Source organism: Primulina tabacum, chromosome 18 (assembly GCF_025594145.1).
Source record: "Primulina tabacum isolate GXHZ01 chromosome 18, ASM2559414v2, whole genome shotgun sequence".
NCBI lineage: Eukaryota > Viridiplantae > Streptophyta > Magnoliopsida > Lamiales > Gesneriaceae > Primulina > Primulina tabacum.
The window spans coordinates 30,016,027-30,036,354 of NC_134567.1; the positions used below are offsets into that span (position 1 = coordinate 30,016,027).

The following is a 20,328-nucleotide window of genomic DNA, read 5'->3' on the forward strand; positions in this document are numbered from 1 at the left end:
CGTTTCAAAAATATTAATATGGCAAGACGATGACAGATTTGTAGATTTTCTCGAACCAAAACTTTTTATTATATATTATTATTAGTGATAATATTAATAATAATATTATTATTATTAATATTTTAAAAAATAATATCATTATTATATTATTGATACTAATAATACTATTATTGATATTATTTTCGGGACTGGTTTGGGGATGTGGATAGTAATTTCATATCTGTCCGAACTACATCAGGGATTTAAAAAAATCTTCGAACCCAAAAAAATCGAGAATCTCTGTCCCTATTTTAGATTTTCCCCGTGGAATCCCAAATTCGTGACGAAAGTTATCATTCCTGATTATTGTGCAGGAAAATGTTGGATGATCTCCGTTTGTTGTTCATGAAAGAAGAATGCCTGTTCCATATAAATAAACCTACTGGCTACTCGTAGATAGGTACTTTTTTTTCCCGGAAACAAAAACAATAGGTACCTGAAAAATCAAAATAATTCAAGATTGATTTTCTGTGATTTTATTTTATAAAAATATCTTTATGCTAATGCTAGTATGTTTAATTTTTCGTTGTTTCTTTCTTTTTTACGGAAAATATTACTAAAAATAGTTTTTCACAATTAAATTCGAAGAATCAATCCCCACCTTTAAATATCTCATGGATGGAATGGAATGGAATAATAAACAACGAAGAATGAACCATACAAATATGCGTGTGAAAAAGAGATAATTGTGGTCCAAAAATCTCGAGTTTTCTTCTATTTAAACCCTTCGAATCAAAATAACCAATTCATATTTTTCACCCCACCAAAAAGGAGGTGAAGTTTTTTGGTGGAACAGAAAAATTTGTCTTCCATTCGTTTCTTTGGAAACACACCAAAAACTTTTCAACAATGGCGAAGTTCCTGAAACCTTGCTTGTTTCTTTTTGTCATTGTTTTTGTTCTTGGTACGAATTTTAATTATATTGCACATCCATTTCCCTTCACTTTTTCCAAACAAAATTTTATGACATATTAATATTACTATTAATAAATATAGTGCAGAGTATTTATAGATTCAAAGTGGGTATTTCAATAAAAAAATTTATGCTATAGACATAGTATACAGAATGGTTTCAAATAGTTACACGCTGTTTTTGTGTGTTTCACAGGTAATTCCCAAGTTTATGCCGCATTACGGCCTTATGACTACTCATACACAGCTGAGGCAAGCTAGCTTCTCTTCGTGATTTCGTAAATAAACCGATGTAGGACAGGGTATTATCGTGTATTTATCTTATCACCTGATCTTGATTTTTACATGCATGCAGTGTCTGAAAACACCACTGAAACCCCAATACGATGGAGGGATGGTTGTGAATCCTGAACTGAGTCAAGGATTGACTGGTTGGAAAGGATATGGAAAAGCCAGGATCAGGATCCGAGTAGCTGATGAAGATGGCAACAAATACATCACTGCTGCCACCGCTGACTTGGCTGCTTCCGCCCGCACCAACATTTCGTTTCATAGCTTTGCACAAGATTTTCATCTCGACAAAGACATGCTCTACTCCTTCTCTGGTACGTTCAACCGAAACTCAATTTCAACCAGTACTGTTTTTCCATGAGTTCTCTGATTACATTAATATTCATTATCTTATGATTTCTTGCTTTCTGAAACTATATATAACATATATTGTTATAACTTTGTGTAGCTTGGTTGCAAGTAAGGGATGGAGAGGCCCATATAAAAGCTATAATCCAACCAAAACATAGCAATGTCAGTATTATTATTGGCAGGGTCGAGGCTCGAGAAGGTTGTTGGTCCATGCTCAAGGGTGGCTTCATCGTCGACGTCTCCGGTCCCGCGACCCTTTACTTTGAGGTGACTTTATTCTGTTATCTTCATTGAAAGATCCTTGTAATGCCTAGCTTATTGTTCTACTAATTTCTTTTCGGAATTTTCAGAGCGACCTTTCCATTGCTGAAATATGGGGAGATAGCATCTCATTGCAGCCATTCACATATGAAGAATGGAGATCCCACCAATATGAAACCATCGAAAATGTACAGCATTTTTCTCATTAGATTTTCATGCATGATATAATGCCTGCAGAGCCAACAATTCATATATCCATTTCAGGTACGCAAGACCAAGGTGAAATTCCAAGCCGTGGACAAAGCAGGTCGACCCGTACCCAACGCCAAACTATCCATCAAACAGATGGAGCCTCATTTCCCACTGGGTAGCGCATTAACCGTTCACATCCTCAACAACACGGCGTACCAGAACTGGTTCCTCCCCAGATTCCGATACACGGTCTTCGACCATGATCTCAAATGGCAGGCCACAGAGATAGTAAGAGGCGTCGTCAACTACTCGGTGCCGGATAGATTACTCGAATTCTCCAAGGAACACAACCTCAACGTCCGAGGCCACACAATCCTCTGGGAAAACCCGGCAATGTTACCCCCTTGGGTCGGAAACCTTACCGAGAACCGTGAATACTTCCAAGCAGCAGTGGACATGAGAGTGCAGTCGGTGGTGAACAGATACAAGGGCCAATTCATTCACTGGGATGTCCTGAATGAGAACATGCATTTCTCATTCTATGAAGACAAATTGGGCCCTAATACGACTGTCGATTTGTTCAAGAAGGTGCACGAGATCGACCCGGAAACCCCACTGTTTCTGAATGAGTATTTCACTATAGAGAAGGCAGTGGACAAGCTGGCATCCCCAACTCTTTATTTGAAGAAGGTAGCGGAGCTGAGGAAAAAGGGGTTTAACGGGACTATTGGTATCGGGTTGCAGAGCCATCTCACCTGGTTGAGCCTGCCGTATATGAGAGCTTCGTTGGATGTGCTCGCTTCCACGAAGTTGCCTGTTTGGGTGACTGAATTGGATGTCTCCGTTTACGCTCCGGACAGGGTGTGGGCCTTGAACAATGCGATCAGGGAGGTTCATTCTCACCCTACTGTTCAAGGCATGCTGCTTTGGGGTTCATGGCATCCACAGCCAAAAGGGTGCTGGAGGATGTGCTTAACAGATGATAATTTCAAGAACTTGGCTACAGGAGATGTGCTGGACAAGTTCTTACATGAAGTGAAACATGGAGATGGTGTGCATGGAACCACTGATAGCAATGGTTATTTCGAAGCATCGCTTTTTCACGGAGAATACGAAGCTCATGTCGACACGAATTCCGGTTCGGAGAGATTCCTGGTGTTGCCAACTCTAGAGCCACAAGATCCGGTGATCCTCCCGGTCGCGTGATAAATAAATGACAGAACCAAGAATTCGGATGAAAATATGTATGCATGTAATTGGGTAAACGAGATGTAAAAACCAATGGACATGTGTAAAGCTTGTAAAAAGGAATAAAACATTCTTTCAATGGGGACAAAAAAAGCTAGTGCCAACTCTAATATTCGATACAATCTTAAAAATGACATATTGAACACATGCAATTTCCCATATTACTTCCAGCTATCATTTAAAAAAGATGATGTCTTCGACGCGTCGGGGAACATCGACATCGTATTTGGTAGTTTAATTCCATACTTGCATCAAATTTTTCTAAATGATGGATTTTTTGAATGGATAATGTTGGACCAATACTCGATCAATAGAAACATTTTTTTTTTTAAAATCGAAATTTCATACTGGTTTTGTTTCAACTTGTTAAATTTACTTGCATCAAAATTTTATAAATAATTTGTTTTCATCTCACAAAAGGTACACCCGAATATGTAGACAGATTCCAGAGGTGTCGCTGCCATGGTGCAATTGCACACAAATTACAGCCCTAATTTCACCATCACAAACCATAAACTCAAACTTGTAGCGGTATGAAAAAAATTCGTTGTTAGCCAAAAAACTTCGTTCCAAATAATGTTACGATTTATATATATTAAAACAATATCATCATCTACGTACACGAAACAAGTTCAAAAAGCACAATCACTCGTAAAAAGTTGAATTTAAACATTTCCTGATAACCGATGCAAACAAACAGAATGCACCTAAAAAAGTGCATTTAATATGGAAAAAACTTTGATATTGTTTGACATATTATATCAAGCAAACACTCCGAAATTGTAAGACAGGTGATATCAGAGCTTTAAACATTGTTGAAGCCACCGCACCCGCTGGCGCTTTTTGTGAATGACCGAACAATAGTCTACCCTTCCACCACAGCATCCTGGATCTCTTTTCTTCACAAGCACGGGTGCTGCCACAGTTTAAATTCACTCTACAATTCAGTATGGTGAAAATTCTTTCAACACAAAGGATAACCTGCTGGTTTTGAAAAGAGATGATTACATTTATCTCTCGACATATAAATAAATTATTTTTACCAAAGTGTGAATAATTTACAAACCCCGTGAGAGGGGTGGGGGGGGTATGAATGAGCCGGGTTGAGCACAGATCATCTAGATAGGAAAATTTACATCATCATTTTTTAGGTGGGGCCAATTGAACAATAAATTTCTAGTAGCTCAGCTAGCACTTCACCTAGAATAAAATGCTCGACCAGTCAAGCTTGACTCAAATTGTGACTGAATTGCTGAGAAGTAGACTCACTACCACCCCTAAATCTACAATTTCCGGAGGATGGGTTGTGTAATTTGCAAACATACATCAGTAGCCGTAGATGACATTTGCAACTTGGCAAAAATAAATTATCAAGTTACTGAAGATACCTGGGGCCACAATCGGTATGCAAGTTTACAGCTTTGATATTCCTTTTTCAGTCTTGATTTTTATCATCATCGTCACCTGTACCAGCAGCAGAAAGGCGGAGCCCTAGGGAGCTCAAGTCACCTATCTTTAGCAATGCCGCTGCAACAAACTCCATCAAGCATGAAGCCACTCCCAATCAAACTGAGGTTCGCTGGATGGATCAAAAGTAGGGAATGCAAGATCCAGAACCACTACCCAGCTCATCTCAGTCACTTATGCCTGCACCGTAGCCAGGGAATTAATATGCCACCCTAGCAGCCACATTCAAGGAAGCCCAAAACCTTCCTGGCTGGGTGCAGGCATGGCCCAGACCCCTCACCGAGGCCGGGCTACTCCAAAACTAGCATCATGTTGCTGCTGATGAGACTGAAATGAGAAATTGGTAAAAGGTTATGGACTGTGGCCATATGTCTAAGCAAAAAAATTTTTTCAAAAAAATACTGAATATCAAACAGGGGCAATTTCAAAGGGAAAAAATATCTCAATTTGTCTAATTACAGAAAACTCTTAAACTGGAAGTAGAATAGAGATGCATAAGATTATTCGAGTTGCCTTTGTCCAAAGATAATAACCATTGCAAATGAATAAATGCCTCATCAGAATTTAAATTCTCAAAACAATAGGGTCTTAAAAAAATGATGAACAGAAATGAAGATGTTTCTACTCTAGTCCATAAGATCCCCTGTTACGTAGCCCCACGCTAGATAAGGATTTCTTTTCTTGGAGGGAGTAAAACAATAAAAAATCGCCCATTAGGTAAATTGGTATTATGTACCAATATTCCAGTAGCATTACACTATATTTGATCCACTCCCACCATACCCTTCCTCCATCGACTTAATACCTCTATATATACTGGTTACTCCAAGTATAAAAAAGTATAACTATCGCTGCTCCAAAATCATTTCACACAAACAAAGAATTATCCCAAAAGAAGAGAGAATATTCTGTGAATTTCAAAAAACTACAGATCAACAGAAACTTTACAATCTAATAATTGTCTCGAGGGGTTAAGCAGAATGCTATGAACTAACATCATCTGTCAGGTACAACAATAGCAATTTACTGAAAGATTTTCAAGTACAAGCAGAGCGATCAATAATGTGATACAAAGTCCTAATAAAAGATAATAAAAATGGGCACGTAAATTTATAAACCCTACATAACTGTATAAGCCTACCTCCACGTATTGTGCAATTTCTTCACTCAATGACAAAATAACCCTTGTGAACAAGGGAGCCACTTTTTCATTAATGGGAAGGAAGTCACTCATAGGTAGCCAAATTAATCAAACCAAAGAAATTTATAGGACATCCTCACAAATCATACCTGTGAAAAAGGCTGGTGAATCTGTTCGTGAGGGTGGATGAAAGGCAATCCAGCTGGTTGACAAGGATACTGAGGAGAATTCAAGTAGAGCCCAGAGTTTACGTGCACATTGACATTACCTGGGCCAAATGGGGACAGCATGGCTTCTGTAGGACCATACCCAATACCATTAGGAGCTGATTGTGAAGCCCATGGTGGTAGATGTTGGGGAACAGGTCGAGGCTGATGTTCAGAAGAAATTGAGGACTGCCCGTGACTAGATCCAAGCTGTGGAAATTCAGTGTTGTAGTTTAATGCAGGTGCATACATAGGCTGAATAGTGTAAGCCCCTCCACTAAATCCAAAACCAGGGTCAAACCTTTGTGTGTACCTGAGAAAATTGTAAAACATTAACTCCAACCAATGATGACCACATAATTTTTTTTTTCCTTTTTTCACACTCTTGCAAGTTACTTTGTAGACCAAAACTAGATCCATGTCCAAAAGTAATCCCAAAGAATATCGAAATACAATCAGCAAAACGAATTGTTGCCAGTTAAATGTTAATCGAAAACCATCAATGTTTATTAAAAGAATTTAAAACATTTCATATATAACAGAATCAATAAGATCCATTTTGTATCACTGATTAAATATAACGAAATGCAAAGAGTAATATTAAACTAAAATACAAACACAATTAAATAAAAAACAGAAGAGCAAAGCTCTTTAAGCAGAAGACAATCTGAATGTGATCCTGTCTTCAAAATAAAAAAGCATAATAATAACAAATATCTCGAGAAGCACAAGCAGTAACGATATCGAAAATGAACAAAAAGGTGGAATCGGCAAGGAGGGAAAGAGGGTCAATCATACCTGTCGTATCTCCTGTCATAGTCAGGATCCTTACGATCACCATCACGATCCCGAAAGATAGCCACTCTATTATTTGTTTTGTGCCTACCCATGGGCTCCTTCTCAGTCATGCTTCCGGTTATTCTATTGCTGATTACAGAAGAATCAGAATAACTTCTGCCAATATTCTCATCAGACCCACCTACTAGAAAAAGTCTTTCTTCTGCCCTTTTATTCCCCATTGAGCCAAGTTGAAAACCATCCTGAGTCCTATGTTCAGTTTCTGGTTTCCCACTGGAACTTCCACCAGAACTGCTTGAACTAAATATCCGTGCCCGAGCCCTATTATATTCCTCCTTTCTTTCCTCCACACTTTTAGAACTATTGGATTTGGCTAAATGCAGATTTGAGTTGTTTGAAGTCTGTGATCCCTTTTGTGGCCTTTGCTTGATTGCAACCTTAAAAACTCCACCCTCTTCAGTAGGAAGATTTACAGGAATGTCAGCCAAACGGATCAAAGGAAGCCGAATATTAGAAGTCTTCCGAACAACGATCCTAGAGCCAGATCCATCAGGAAGATTATTATCCAATAAAACCATGGACTGTAGAAAATAGTGCTGGGCTACGCGATGGGCAGCCAATCTCAAATATGAAGTAGGAAGATGTTGGAATTCCATTTGGTCCCTAGTTGGATCGCGAATGAACTTTTCAACATCATGCTCCATTCGCAGGACTGAACATACCAGAATATCATTATCCTCACAAGCATCAAAGGCAAATTAAAAACCAAAACAAAGAAATAAAGAAAGACAATGCTCAATGATAGGATCAAAAAATTGCACAGAGCCATCAGGAAAGGAGATCGAGGCCATCTCATCTTTGCATATCATCAAATTCATTATTTTTTAAACAAACCAAAGGGATAAAAAAGTACAAATGTAGGATTAGAAACAACACAAAATCACAGACCATAAATAAAGTAGATGGGGCTATCTCACTCATGCAAATCAACTGATGTGACAGTTCAAAATCGCTTTAAAACAAAATAATAAATTCATTTTATTGACAATAGCGTGTGAGCCCCATCCAGTGTCACAAATTTGCAATTAAGTTTGAAAACTACATTAAATTATTGATCAGTGTGTTTAACCGATTGATTAAATTTTCTCTTTGAAAGGATATAAGTATCAAATGCCAAATACATCGGGGGGGCTCAGTAAAATCCATCAAAACTCGCTAATTGAAGAAAATTGTGAAACGTGAAAAAATGCTAGAAACTAGAGAAACATACAAACGCTTCCATTTTCAAGAAACAATAATTTAATATGAAATTTCATTGAATTCCGTTTCCAATTACTCAACAAACTGACAATTTTTATTTCTGGGAGCATGGAATTTTAAGCCTTCCTAGCAATTTTTTTATCGTGAAATCTAAAATTTAACCACTTGTCCGATATATGTTCAATAAATATACAATCATAATTTACACAAAAATCACCAGAGCCGTATTAAAAAAAACTTGAATTCAAAACTTTTGGAAACAGCAAAAAATAGTGTATTCAGAAGGAACGAAATAAAAAGAGGTAAAAATATCGAACAGATCGATAATCCTAACTGCCTCCAACAAAGACTCACCGGAGAGCCGCTCGCGAGGATTCTGTATGGCTTCCCGCAAAAACTGATCCACTGACATAATCAAATCATCTTTATTAGAGTCTGAAACCAACACCGAGCCCTCGGCTATCTCAGGTTGACTCGAACTAGTATTAGCAGAGCTTGGATCTTTTCTAGAAGAAAGCATGAGGCGGCGCATGCTGGCGTCTACATCGGCAACCTCCCACGACTCCGGAGGAGCGATGCCGTCATCCAACGCATCAAAGGACGTCGCCGCCGCACTCTCCATGAAATCTTCTCCAACAATGTAGATGTCGATGTCAGATTTTCAAATCATTGGATCCAGGAGAATTCCGAGACCTAGATTTGAATAATCAGCTCAGTGTCATCCAAATCATTGGGTGATTTACCAGACCGGAAAATAATATTTAGGGTTTCGACAAAACGAAAGGAAGATAGGGTTTGAGGATATTTTTATCGGCGATGTGGATTGGCACGTGAATAGCACGTGATGCAGAATCGTTTATTGTTGTAAAAAGTTTAATTTAGGTTGCTCAAAATTACTTTTCTATGCATTGCTTTAATTTTGTTAGAAACTTGGGTTATGAAATCATTGTATTTATGTACGCCCACCCACATTTGTGTTCAAACACGTGATGTAGAACATTATTAATGTTGGTGTTCTAAAAAATAAAATCGGGTCTTAAATATTCTAAATATTGGCTTTGGCGAATGATGCATGATATTTGAATAATAAACCAATTGGCAAAAACTTTTGTGAGACGGTCTCACGGATCGTATTTTGTGAGACAAATATCTTATTTAGATCATCCATGAAAGAGTATTACTTTTTATGCTAAGAGTATTATTTTTTATTGTGAATATCGATAGGGTTGACTCGTCTCACAGATAAAGATTTGTGATACCGTCTCACAAGAGACCTACTATAAATGACTAAATCAATATATATAGGGGGTGTATTCATTCTATACTTTCAAATATTTTTAATGACTTTTTTTAAATGATGAACTTTTGTGGAGTTGATAGATTTTTATTGACTTTTATGGAATCTCATAGAATTGTAAAACAAATTTCATAGACTCTTATAGACCTTTTTTCAAGATTTTTGTAGACTTTTGTAAACTTTTTCATAAAATTATGTGAATTTTGTAGTTTATAATTGTGATTTATTTTTTATTAATTTTTTTAAAATAATTATTGGACATAGATAACCTCTTCAATTTTAAATTATTTTTTTTATTTATAAATGTAAATAAATTTTACTTACTTAAAAGTTAAATCAATTTAATTTATGAAAAACGACAAATGAACTATCCAATTTATTGAAATCAAAATTTAAATTCTTTATGTCAATTCAACATATTAATGAATAATATTTTTATAAGTTCATAATAAAATTTTATTAAAAGAACACTCAAAATAATGAGTAGTCTTTTATAAAAAAAATCTAATCATTACTGACAATTTGATCAACATCGTTCTATATTCCATTGGCTATGATATCCTTCCATGCATTAGCATTTGCTCGTTGTTATTTTTGAGTATTAAATAACTGATCAAAGTCATCACCTTCATAAAATTGTGCTGATGAAGTCAATTGAGCTTCATTATCTAGTTCAATTTGAAATTCATCAAATTGACACTTCTTTCAAAGAAAATTGTGTAATATAGCACATGCCAATACAAGCCCTGTTAGAGGTGGGAAAAAATACCGAATTTTCGGTATACCGAGATTACCATAACAAAAAATATTGAATTTACCGAATTTTAAGTATACCGAAGATTTCGATACGGTACGGTAACAATATCGAATTTTTCGGTACGGTAACGATATCCAATTTGAAAATTTTGGTATATACCGAAATACCGGAAAAATATACAAAAATTTTAAAATATATAATATTTTAAAACAATAAATTATAATTTTTTTTAAAATGTAAGGTTTTTTTGGTTTGGTATACCGAAAATTTTGGTATAGTATCGGTATAAATTTGCTTATACAATAATTTAATATATAGATTAACTAAAATTAAAGAAAATAATTAAAAATAAAATGTTATATAATAATTAATAAAAATTAAATTTTAATTATGTTTTTAAAAAGTACAAATAAAAGAAAAATAAATAGATGAGAAAAGAATGAAAGTTTGTATTGAATTTGGGAGATTTCTCAATTAAATGTACATCCAAATCTTTAGGTTGAATCAAAAACTTTTGTTGACATTTTATTGTTGTACCTTAGGCTATAATTCTTGTACTTAATAGAATCACATAGAGTCATTAAAAGTTTATTGACATTTTGAATACCTATAGAGTTTTGTAGAGTTTTTAAAAGTCAAGTTTGAATATCACATGACTTTTTAAAATTCTACAAAAGTTTACATTGAATACCACTAAACTTTTATGGAGTATATAAAAGTCTAGTTTGAATACCTCTAAATTTTTAAACTCCATAAAAGTCATTAAAAGTCTATAATCAATACACCTCATAGATGATGAACTTATAATTCTAATATTTTATAGATATTAAGACGTTTGATTGAACACAAATGTAAACCAACTAGTATTTTATCATTTACTAAAAAAATGAGCATGCATATTGTCAAGCTCACACTCCATCACAAATTTTATAAATAGCGAAACGTTTCTTATTTTGAAGTTATGCTCTCAGTGTTATTCTTAAAACAAATTTGCTATCTCGGGAGAATTTTTTCAAGTAAGTGTTGACTCAAGTGTTGTAGAGTTTTCGTCGGGTAATTATCGGCACATTTGATTTGTATTAACGATAATCCTCTAAATTAGTTGTTTAGGTTCATTGGAACAACAAATATGCACATTTAGAAGCCTATTAATTGAAGACCTAGTTTATCCATAATGTGTGGAGTTAAGATTAAGAAATTATATTGAATAAAAAAAATATTAAAAAAATTTTAAACTTGTGTATATTTGTAATCAGTTGGTCATAATATTATCTACCAATTTTTAGACGAACATGTCACATCACCCCGCCACAGAAATTCACTACTAGACCTCGAGCAATTGATTATTATGTCCATGTACTTGAAAGGGTTTTAGGCTGGTGAGGTTTTGTTACAATATCTCGATTTTTGATCATTTTCATTTTTCTGGTGACTTGCTTTCGATGATGGAGCTGTATTTTTTCCTTGAGATCATTACTCCGCATGCATTTGCTGTCTCTTTTTGTTGGGGGGATTTATATTGTGACTTATGGTTTGTTCAGCAAGGAGGATGCTCAGAGGTGTATGTATGATGCTTCTTCTGATACTGATTTTGGTTTCTGCTGTGATCTCGACGAGGAAACTGCTAATGAACTATCTGGTACCTCTCAATTCATTGACACCATGTTTTCAGGATGATCTCCGGTTTTATTATTGAAGTTTTACAAGTTTGAAGTGTATTTGAATGATCTTGAGTTATCGATACTTGCTTTCAATCTTCATAGGCAGGCCTGAGGTACTATTGGTTAAGCCAGATCCCGACTTTGACTCCGTACAATAACATTACAGTAGTTTGAACAATGGTTTCCATCTTCAATCAACCTATTTTTATGGGAAGACGTTATTGTTTCCTTCTGGAACTACTCAACACTGGCTTGTTCGAATAGGTAGGCCAGCAGTTGGAGCCATTAGGAAGGCGTGTGTGGTTGATTACTACAGCCGAGTCTTAATGAGAGTTTTGGGGAAGTGCGGACTAGTTTGTGTTTTGAATTTTTATTTTCTGCTGTTTCTTCCGTGAAGTTTTCTTAGGTCATACCACGTATCCTTATTACAGTGGGAAAGATGCTCAGATGTGCATGTATCATGTTTCTTGGGAATCTAATTATGGTTTCTGTGGTGAACTAGACAATGAATGTGCTCAAGAGTTAGCTGGTTAGTATTTTTCTGCATCAATTGTTTAATATGAATGATATGTGTTGCTATGTTAATAACAAATACCTTTATTCGGTGCAGGAATTCCTGGCGTGTTGTCTGTCCAGCCAGATGAAAATTTTGGGTCAGATGATAAAGATTACAATGGTTGGTCATTGTTGCTACATTTTCTGCATGGACTACTTGTTCAAATGGTTGTGAACCTATGATCACCACCACACGACTTCATTTTGCTCTTGAAAAGGGGCTGTAAATTATATATGTTCAAAATAACCGATGATTTTATTTTTGTGTATAGTGATGTTAATTGCTGCGGATACGAGAATATAAAAGTGGGGGAGTATGGTGGAGTTTGTTTTTATGTCTGAGATGGCGTAGCAGTCAATCCGAGGACCCATTATTGGTGCTTTGTTGAAATATGTTTTTCCCCAATTTTGGAAATTCCCATGTATCATGCAAAGTCACACGTGTTAACAACTGTTAAAAACAGATTCTTAAACAAAGAAAATGAAATGAAACTCTATATATGCTGTAAAATTGGCATATACTTGAACTGATTATGTCAGTTTGCTCTCCTTTTAAGTGAATAAATAACAAAAAGTTCTATAGGACTTGGTTTGTGGACAAGGCTACGTTTAGGGTGCTGTTTCTTGAATCTACTATACAATTTTGAATGCATACATATGTTAATCTTGCAGGTGAATCTGGTGCCATGGAAGATTCTTCAGGCTCATTGCTAACTACGAATATTAAAACCAAAAAAGCTATTTGTAACTGGTATATTTACACTCCAATCTTTGTCGGCATCCCGTCATTGTATTATATTCTGGTAGCTTCAGTTCTCGCACTTAGGATCACTTAGGAATTAGGATCGTCAGTTTTCGCCAGCCCATCTTACTGACAATGACACGGTTGACCTCATCTTGTTTCATAATTTGGTTTTAATTATTTAACCCAAAGAATAAGTCAATACCGGGGGTTTTACAGTCTTCTGTGACCATGATCAATATGATTAACTGATTAATGGGAATATGAACAAGGTAGGCAACTTTATTATTGGTCATAACTTCTTAATCAGCACAAAAAAAGATTTATATGCATTCAGGAAAATACTCTTGCAGTTGGATGAGCTTGTGAAACCGTAGTTTACCTAGCGATATTGATACTGATTGGTAGAAAAAGGAAGTCACGACACGACCTTAGAAATGAAAGTCTACCTTTTTTACTGTAGCCTCTCCGTTTCTGTTGTGTTCCTTTAATCTCTTTTTGCACTGTGTGTTTCTTGTGTGGTTTTCTGGCAACGACTTCGATAAGTCGTGAAGATGAGGAAAAGTTGAGCGTAAATCAAAACGGAGCGACGCATGGATAAACTCAGTGTATCGTGGTTAACTTTTATTATTCCAAAAATATTAATATCACTCCACCTTATCTATTTAATTTCCTTATGGACGAGATTATCTCTAATAATATTTTCATAAAATCTCTATTTGCTTAAAAAAAAAAAAAAAAACTCAAAACGCAGTAGCTTTGTTTGTCATAATTTTTCTTCATATGCAAATAAGATATAAAATTATAATTTTTAAAAATCTAAAAATGTATTATTATTCATATTTTATCTCAAGATTTTGTATGGTGAAAAAAATATTTGTCATTTTTTTTATGATATCAAATACATAAAAATTATGGAGTTTACAAAATTTTGATTTACCAAAATTTATTAAAGTGTTTTGGACAAGATTTTAAAATATATATTAAAATTTAAAGAGTAAAAAAATTATTTTTGCAAATCATATAATACATACTCTAGTGGTTAAGAACATAATTACAAAGACATAAATATATTTTTGAATTCTTTTCAATTCATATAAATTTGCACTAAATATTAAAAGAGTAGACCTCTTGTGAGACGGTTTTACGAATCTTTATCTGTGAGACGGGTCAATCTTATCGATATTCATAATAAAAAGTAATATTTTTCATGGATGACCCAAATACGAGATACGTCTCACAAAATACAATATATGAAACAGTCTCACACATGTTTCTGTCATATTTTAAAATCAATTACGCTCGAGTAATACTTTGCTCATAATAAATTACACAGTTACCCCATGAATTTTACACGCTTGTACGTCGGGGTAAAAGAGTGGTACGTCTTTTCCATGCAGTACCATGGCATAAAGGGTCTTGTACTACACATAATACCAATCAAAAGAAGCTTGCTTTTGGTATGAGTCCACCAAGAGCACATGTTTTCCTTAAAGGGTTGGTGTCCAACAAAATTTGTTAGCCAAATATACCAAAGTCAATCCATCTCCACCTTCTTGTTTCATATCGGATCGACTAATCATCGTATATATCCTTTATAACGACATCCACTTTTATTTCGAATAACGAGTTCAGCACGTATATTCGATCGATGATGACTTGATATAAATATTCATCTTTTTAATACAGCCAACATATCACATCATTTGATCTCTCAGGATTCATAAAAACATTTTTTACGGTACTGTCACATTGACGAACACTTAACTAACAACGGTTTTGCTATCTAATCCATATCACATTCAATCTTGGGAGGAAATTTTGATTGGTATTCCAACCAAAAATGTGATTATAGACTAACGGAAGCTAGCTATAATAATATATTTTTTGGTATGCTGATGGGGTGGATTCGATGAAATAAGCAAGTGTTTAATCAATTATTATAAGCTCAATTCTCCGAACTAACACATTGTCAGAAGAGTTTGTCATACTTGATTTGCAAAAGGTGATTTACTTTTTCTTAAAATAGTTTGCAGGTTACTACGTTCAGTTTTTCTAAAAAGCGGTAGCCAGTATACGTCCGTCACCTAGCAAGTAGACTGATTTTTGTTTTTAATCATAAATGTCTGACTCTTTAGGTTTATTTATATATTTCTCTAATACTTTCTCTGAATCAGATTCAAACTCAAAATCAACCTAATTCTCTTTCTTTTTATCCAATACAAAATCTTCTTTGTTAAAGTTTTACCATATAACGAGAAAGAGGTAATGGACAAATAATCTGTATATATATTTATATTAATTCGTCTAGGCAATCTGATCATCGCCTGTTAATGCAAAATCACCCAGAGGAGTAATCAAAAATGGAAAATCAGTGCAGCGAGTTTCATGCGTCATGTGTAGGATTTTTCGCGTTAAAGTGAGAAAAGATTTAAAAGATTTTCTGTGAACAAATCCACGACTTTAACTGGATCTTCTAATGAAGTAATAATAATTATGATCATGATGAAATGATACTTCAGCTTATACGCAACCTTCTTTCTTTATTAATTTTCTTCCTCTATAAATATCGCAAAAATGAGTGAAGCTTCTCATTATCACCACATTTTCTCTCCCTCAAGAAAATATTTTTGCTCTTGTTGGAATATACATTCCGTAAATACACGTAATGTCTGAGGCAAGTTTCAGTTTTTGTGTTCTCTTTCTAAAACATTAAAATCATCATATGCTATTTTCACGCTGAATATACTGCATGAGTTTCTGCCATTTTCTCCGAACTTGATTTTGTTATATGGTCATCAATGAAAAATTTATTCTACGGTTGGAAATCAAATTATCGTTTGAGTTATCTTTGGTTTCTTGATTTCAAGTGGAGCAAGACGAGACCTTTTGTAGATTCAAGTGTTTGTTTTATCATTTCGTAGAGATGATTTTTGAGCTAAACAATGTCAAGTACTGCATTGAATCTTCCTCTTTACTTTTGGTTCCAATGATGATGTAGCTATTATGGGAGTTTATTCTGTGAGAAATCTAGTACATTTTTTTGCACAAATGTTGCAGTACTTTCTGTGCTTACGACTGTCCAATGTGTAACATTGCTCTGTTTTCTGGGAAACATATATTCATAGCTTTGTGATCAATTGCAGACTGTTGTGCTCAAGGTTAAGATGTCCTGCCAAGGTTGCGTAGGGGCCGTCAACAGGGTTCTTTCGAAAATGGAAGGTTCGACGTCTCCGTTGGATTGCTTGATTTTATTCTTAATAGAAACTTCTTCGTACTTCTGAAGTGATGGCGATTAGTGTTCACTGATAACTTCTAATTATATTTGAATATTGCAAAAAGATGCGTCCAATTAGCATATCTGCCGTTGTCTAGCTAAATCTTTTCCGTGGTCATTGATTTCTTGCACCTTATTCATAGGCGTCAACTCGTTCGACATCAATTTGGAGCAGCAAAAGGTGACAGTGAAGGGCAATGTGAAGCCAGAGTCTGTTCTACAGACTGTTTTGAAGACTGGGAAGGTGACTTCCTTCTGGGAGGCAACCGAGGCGAAACCCGAAACTGTGCCAAAGCCTAATGATCCCGAGGCAAAACTTGAACCAGTGTCAAAGCCTAACGACCCTAAGGCCACACCTGAGTCGGGATCAAAGTCTGCTGACGCTGTTGCTGCTGCATAGTGTACCGAAAAGAAATGTTTCTATTTAAACGGTGTTTGAAGTGTTTGGAATAAAAAAAAAATAAAGTTTATATAATGATGTTATGAACAACTGTTATGGGTTCGTCCGTGTTTGGATCACGGTATTTTTTTATAATCCCGAATTTCACATTTTTGTTAACATTGGTTGATATTTACGAAAAATTTAGGGTCCGATTTCAGCAAGTATCACTATTTCAAACGCAGATTTCGAAATTGTCCTGAGCCTGCAATCACGAATAAGACCGTTAGAAGGGAGCCAGAAGGGTGTCCAGACGTAGCCCTGAGGATATAAGGGAGAGCAGCTAAGGGTGCTACTGAAAAATAATATATTTAATCAATGAATTAACACTCAAACCTGATATTTATAGGAGAATACATGGGTCTTAGATGAGCTTGTCTTTCATTTGTACTAGGGATGGATAGGGATAGTGGACCCATCCACAGGTATCATCGGTCAAAAAAAAAAAATTTAGACAAAAATATGTATTACAACATTTTGGAATTTTGGGTAGATGGGTAATTTTAAAATTGTTTGTGGTGAACTCAAGAGTTACTTTTACAAGGGAGAAGCTTTAGAGAACTGAGTAATTTTTATAGAAGTTTCAGCCGTTAGTCCGAAACTTGAATATCCACAGCAAAAGATCAGCCACTGCCAGCAAATGTACACGAGACGTTTCTTTATATGTCACTCGCCCGACTCATTCGATCATGCACTGAAGCAAGATCCATTTTCGACGCTAAATCTGTTCATGGTCGGATCATTGTGTCCGGGTTTAATCCAGATGTTCAAACAAACAATCATTTGCTCGCTATGTATTGTAAACTTGGGAGCATTAATTACGTTGAGAAGATGTTCGAAAAAATGCCTGAGAGAAACATCTGTTCCTGGACATCACTAATTTCCGCATATTCTAACGCGGGGTTCACGGAAAAATCCTTGTATTGCTTTAGATCAATGGTTCTTGATGATGGGATTGCTCCGAATGATTATACATATGTTGCCGTGATATCTGCATGTGCTCGAATACGAGCGTTGAGAATTGGGAAGGAAGTACATGGAAGAATGTTCAGGAGTGGAGAAAATGTTAACAGTTTTGTTACTAATTGTTTGGTCAACTTTTACGGGAAATGTGGGTCATTGAAGATGGCAGCTCAGGTGTTTGATGCCATAGCGGAGCCCGGTACAATTAGCTGTGTTTCGTTTATTGCTAGTTGTGTTCAGTGTGGGGAGAATGAGCAAGGATTGAGAGTTTTCTTGAGGTGTTTGAGGATGGGAGTAAAGATGAATGAGTTTTGTTATGGAACTGTATTAGGTGCTTGTGCTGCGTTGGAGATTCTCGAAGTTGGAATGGAAATGCAATGCCTTGCCGTCAAGTGTGGTGTTAAGATGGATCATTTTGTTGTGACTGGATTGGTTAATTTTTATGCAAAATGTGGAGAATTGGAGTTAGCACGTAGGGCTTTGAAAGAGGCTGAAAATCCAGGGTTGACAGCCTGGACTGCATTGATCGGAGGTTGTGCGCAGCTTGGAAGATACAGAGAGGCTATCAATTTTTTTCAAGAGTTACTCTGTACAGGTTTGAAGCCAAATGAGCTCACATTTGCTTCTGTACTTGGAGCCTTTGGGAAGGAGAAGGAAACCTGGGGTGGGATGCAGCTCCATTCTTTGATTATAAAATTGGGATTTAAAGCTTTTACTTGTGTTGCCAACTCGATTTTAGATTTTTATTCAAAAATTGATCGCCTTGAGGAGTCCATCGTAATATTTTGTCAAATGGGTAGTCATGATAATGTTAGTTGGAATGCTTTAATAGCTGGATTTACGGACTCAGGTTGTTTTGAAGAAGCAACTGAACTTATACAGAACATGTTTTCAGATGGGTTTGACCCTGACCCTTACACATATTCCTCTCTTTTAAGCTTTTGCGGGGATTTACCAGCAATTGAATGGGGTAAGCAAATTCATTGCTGCATCATAAAACCTGGATTTGATTTCAACGTGGTAGTCGGAAGTTCTCTCATTGACATGTATGCAAAGTGTGGGAGACTCAATGATTCTCGAAAAGTCTTTAACATCCTTCCCTATAAGAATCTGATTTCCTGGAATGCAATAATCTCTGGGTATGCTCAACATGGTTTCGGGAGAGAAGCCCTGAACATTTACGACATTATGCTACGGAATGGGTTTAAACCAAATGATGTCACATTCATTTCAGTTCTATCTTCCTGCGCTCATGTAGGAAGCTTGGCTGAAGGATTGCATCACTTTGACTCAATGACCAAAGAATTTGGAATTATCCCAAAAACTGATCATTTAGCTTGTATGGTCAGTCTATTTTCGCGAAAAGGTCAAACAAAAGAAGCTTATGATTTCATTAGAAGTTTCTCTGTAAAACCCGATAAAGTAGTTTGGCGATGTCTTTTATCAGGCTGTATCACTAACAAAAATCTGGAGTTAGCTAAGTATGCTGCTGAAATGATTTTGAGCGTTGATCCTGATGATACATCTGCCCATATCATGCTATCAAATATTTATGCAGATTCAAACATGTGGAAAGAATCTTCGCAGGTCAGAAAACTAATGAAAGAGAAGGCGCTGAAAAAAGAAACTGGGTATAGCTGGACAGAATTGCGTGACAAAGTATCGTGTTTCTCTGTCGACGATTGTTTGCAGCTTCAAGGTAATGGGGTGCGCGAAGTTTTGACTGGACTGTCAGCTCAACTGTTAGATGAAGGATGCGTTTCTGATGATTTGATATCATTGGTTAATGGGGACCTAAACAATTAACATATCATCTCAGCGACTTTTCCTGCTTAACATCAAAGGCAAATAGTTCACCGACCAAAATAAGAAGAGTGTGTTTTAAATTCTGATGTATATAATGTGTTCAGAAGTTATGGCTTGAGCTTTCTAAACCATTTTTTAGCCTATAAAGATTGTGGGAGAAAAGTCATATAATACCTGGGTTAGGGTAGAAAAGTTTATTCTATACCTGGAGTGTATCTTACAGTCCCACATGATGTCTCAAATTTATATTATTTACTTAACAATATGCCATCTTTATATTTCATTTGGTTGGTGGTAGAAATTTTATGAATGTTAAAATTATTGTATACAACCTGAAATCTTTTACAGTAATTGAATAAACTAAAATCTTATGCAATCACCATGATACAAAAAGCTAAAATTTGAGTGTTGTGAACTATTTCTTGAATACTATTAGGCTTCTCATACAACTATATTTTTTTAAAAATAAAATCAAAACATGTTTATCCCACAACAACAACAACAACAAAAAAAAAATCAAGATCACCAACCAAAGAAGCCCTCGTTAGCACTAGTTTAGCTAACACCAAACATACTCTGTTTTTTTAACACAATTATCATTAACAATCGTCAGAAAATTTGGCAGAAAACTAGCCAATGCTCATTCAACATAGAATGTTGATTAA

General features: G+C 35.6%; 5 protein-coding genes across 9 annotated transcripts; 4 read left to right on the forward strand and 1 right to left on the reverse strand.

Annotated features, from left to right (window-relative positions):
* Positions 1–761: 761 nt before the first annotated feature.
* On the forward strand, positions 762–3,295 carry LOC142533959 (endo-1,4-beta-xylanase 5-like). Its single transcript, XM_075640891.1, has 6 exons — positions 762–943; positions 1,148–1,203; positions 1,307–1,556; positions 1,691–1,860; positions 1,944–2,042; positions 2,119–3,295. The coding sequence occupies exons 1-6, from the start codon at positions 889–891 to the stop codon at positions 3,250–3,252; spliced, it is 1,764 nt and encodes a 587-aa protein (XP_075497006.1). The 5' UTR covers positions 762–888; the 3' UTR covers positions 3,253–3,295.
* A 566-nt stretch (positions 3,296–3,861) lies between these two features.
* Positions 3,862–8,972, reverse strand: LOC142532664 (uncharacterized). 5 transcript variants are annotated; one of them, XM_075639008.1, is made up of 5 exons: positions 8,521–8,972; positions 6,907–7,618; positions 6,052–6,421; positions 4,683–5,088; positions 3,862–4,210 (listed from the first exon to the last, which is right to left on the reverse strand). In XM_075639008.1, the coding sequence occupies exons 1-4, from the start codon at positions 8,786–8,788 to the stop codon at positions 5,038–5,040; spliced, it is 1,401 nt and encodes a 466-aa protein (XP_075495123.1). In that variant the 5' UTR covers positions 8,789–8,972; the 3' UTR covers positions 3,862–4,210; positions 4,683–5,037. The 5 variants fall into 5 exon arrangements, with proteins under 5 accessions (XP_075495123.1, XP_075495124.1, XP_075495126.1 ...); XM_075639009.1 differs by having other exon boundaries at positions 3,862–4,231; XM_075639011.1 differs by having other exon boundaries at positions 3,862–4,275.
* Positions 8,973–11,522: 2,550 nt separating this feature from the next.
* On the forward strand, positions 11,523–13,804 carry LOC142533434 (organelle RRM domain-containing protein 1, chloroplastic-like). Its single transcript, XM_075640194.1, has 7 exons — positions 11,523–11,599; positions 11,762–11,859; positions 11,984–12,224; positions 12,313–12,410; positions 12,492–12,557; positions 13,109–13,209; positions 13,623–13,804. The coding sequence occupies exons 3-7, from the start codon at positions 12,208–12,210 to the stop codon at positions 13,728–13,730; spliced, it is 390 nt and encodes a 129-aa protein (XP_075496309.1). The 5' UTR covers positions 11,523–11,599; positions 11,762–11,859; positions 11,984–12,207; the 3' UTR covers positions 13,731–13,804.
* A 1,990-nt stretch (positions 13,805–15,794) lies between these two features.
* Positions 15,795–16,893, forward strand: LOC142533049 (copper transport protein ATX1-like). The gene is made up of 3 exons (XM_075639643.1): positions 15,795–15,855; positions 16,325–16,400; positions 16,599–16,893. The coding sequence occupies exons 1-3, from the start codon at positions 15,847–15,849 to the stop codon at positions 16,853–16,855; spliced, it is 342 nt and encodes a 113-aa protein (XP_075495758.1). The 5' UTR covers positions 15,795–15,846; the 3' UTR covers positions 16,856–16,893.
* A 382-nt stretch (positions 16,894–17,275) lies between these two features.
* On the forward strand, positions 17,276–19,778 carry LOC142533830 (pentatricopeptide repeat-containing protein At3g53360, mitochondrial-like). Its single transcript, XM_075640736.1, has one exon. The coding sequence runs from the start codon at positions 17,558–17,560 to the stop codon at positions 19,661–19,663; it is 2,106 nt and encodes a 701-aa protein (XP_075496851.1). The 5' UTR covers positions 17,276–17,557; the 3' UTR covers positions 19,664–19,778.
* The last annotated feature ends 550 nt before the right edge of the window (positions 19,779–20,328 follow it).

Excerpts from the sequence above, each read along its gene's own strand:
- LOC142533434 (XM_075640194.1), top strand. Across the intron at positions 12,411-12,491 it reads ATGTGCTCAAGAGTTAGCTG|GAATTCCTGGCGTGTTGTCT; the intron begins GTTAGTATTTTT and ends TATTCGGTGCAG. Across the intron at positions 13,210-13,622 it reads ATATTTACACTCCAATCTTT|TCTACCTTTTTTACTGTAGC; the intron begins GTCGGCATCCCG and ends TAGAAATGAAAG.
- LOC142533959 (XM_075640891.1), top strand. The coding sequence starts at position 889 with ATGGCGAAGTTCCTGAAACCTTGCTTGTTTCTTTTTGTCATTGTTTTT. Across the intron at positions 1,204-1,306 it reads ACTACTCATACACAGCTGAG|TGTCTGAAAACACCACTGAA; the intron begins GCAAGCTAGCTT and ends ACATGCATGCAG. Across the intron at positions 2,043-2,118 it reads AATATGAAACCATCGAAAAT|GTACGCAAGACCAAGGTGAA; the intron begins GTACAGCATTTT and ends TATCCATTTCAG.
- LOC142532664 (XM_075639008.1), bottom strand. The coding sequence starts at position 8,788 with ATGGAGAGTGCGGCGGCGACGTCCTTTGATGCGTTGGATGACGGCATC. Across the intron at positions 6,422-6,906 it reads TATGACAGGAGATACGACAG|GTACACACAAAGGTTTGACC; the intron begins GTATGATTGACC and ends CAATTTTCTCAG. Across the intron at positions 5,089-6,051 it reads TTCACCAGCCTTTTTCACAG|TCTCATCAGCAGCAACATGA; the intron begins GTATGATTTGTG and ends TTCTCATTTCAG.
- LOC142533049 (XM_075639643.1), top strand. Across the intron at positions 16,401-16,598 it reads GGTTCTTTCGAAAATGGAAG|GCGTCAACTCGTTCGACATC; the intron begins GTTCGACGTCTC and ends CCTTATTCATAG.
- LOC142533830 (XM_075640736.1), top strand. The coding sequence starts at position 17,558 with ATGTCACTCGCCCGACTCATTCGATCATGCACTGAAGCAAGATCCATT.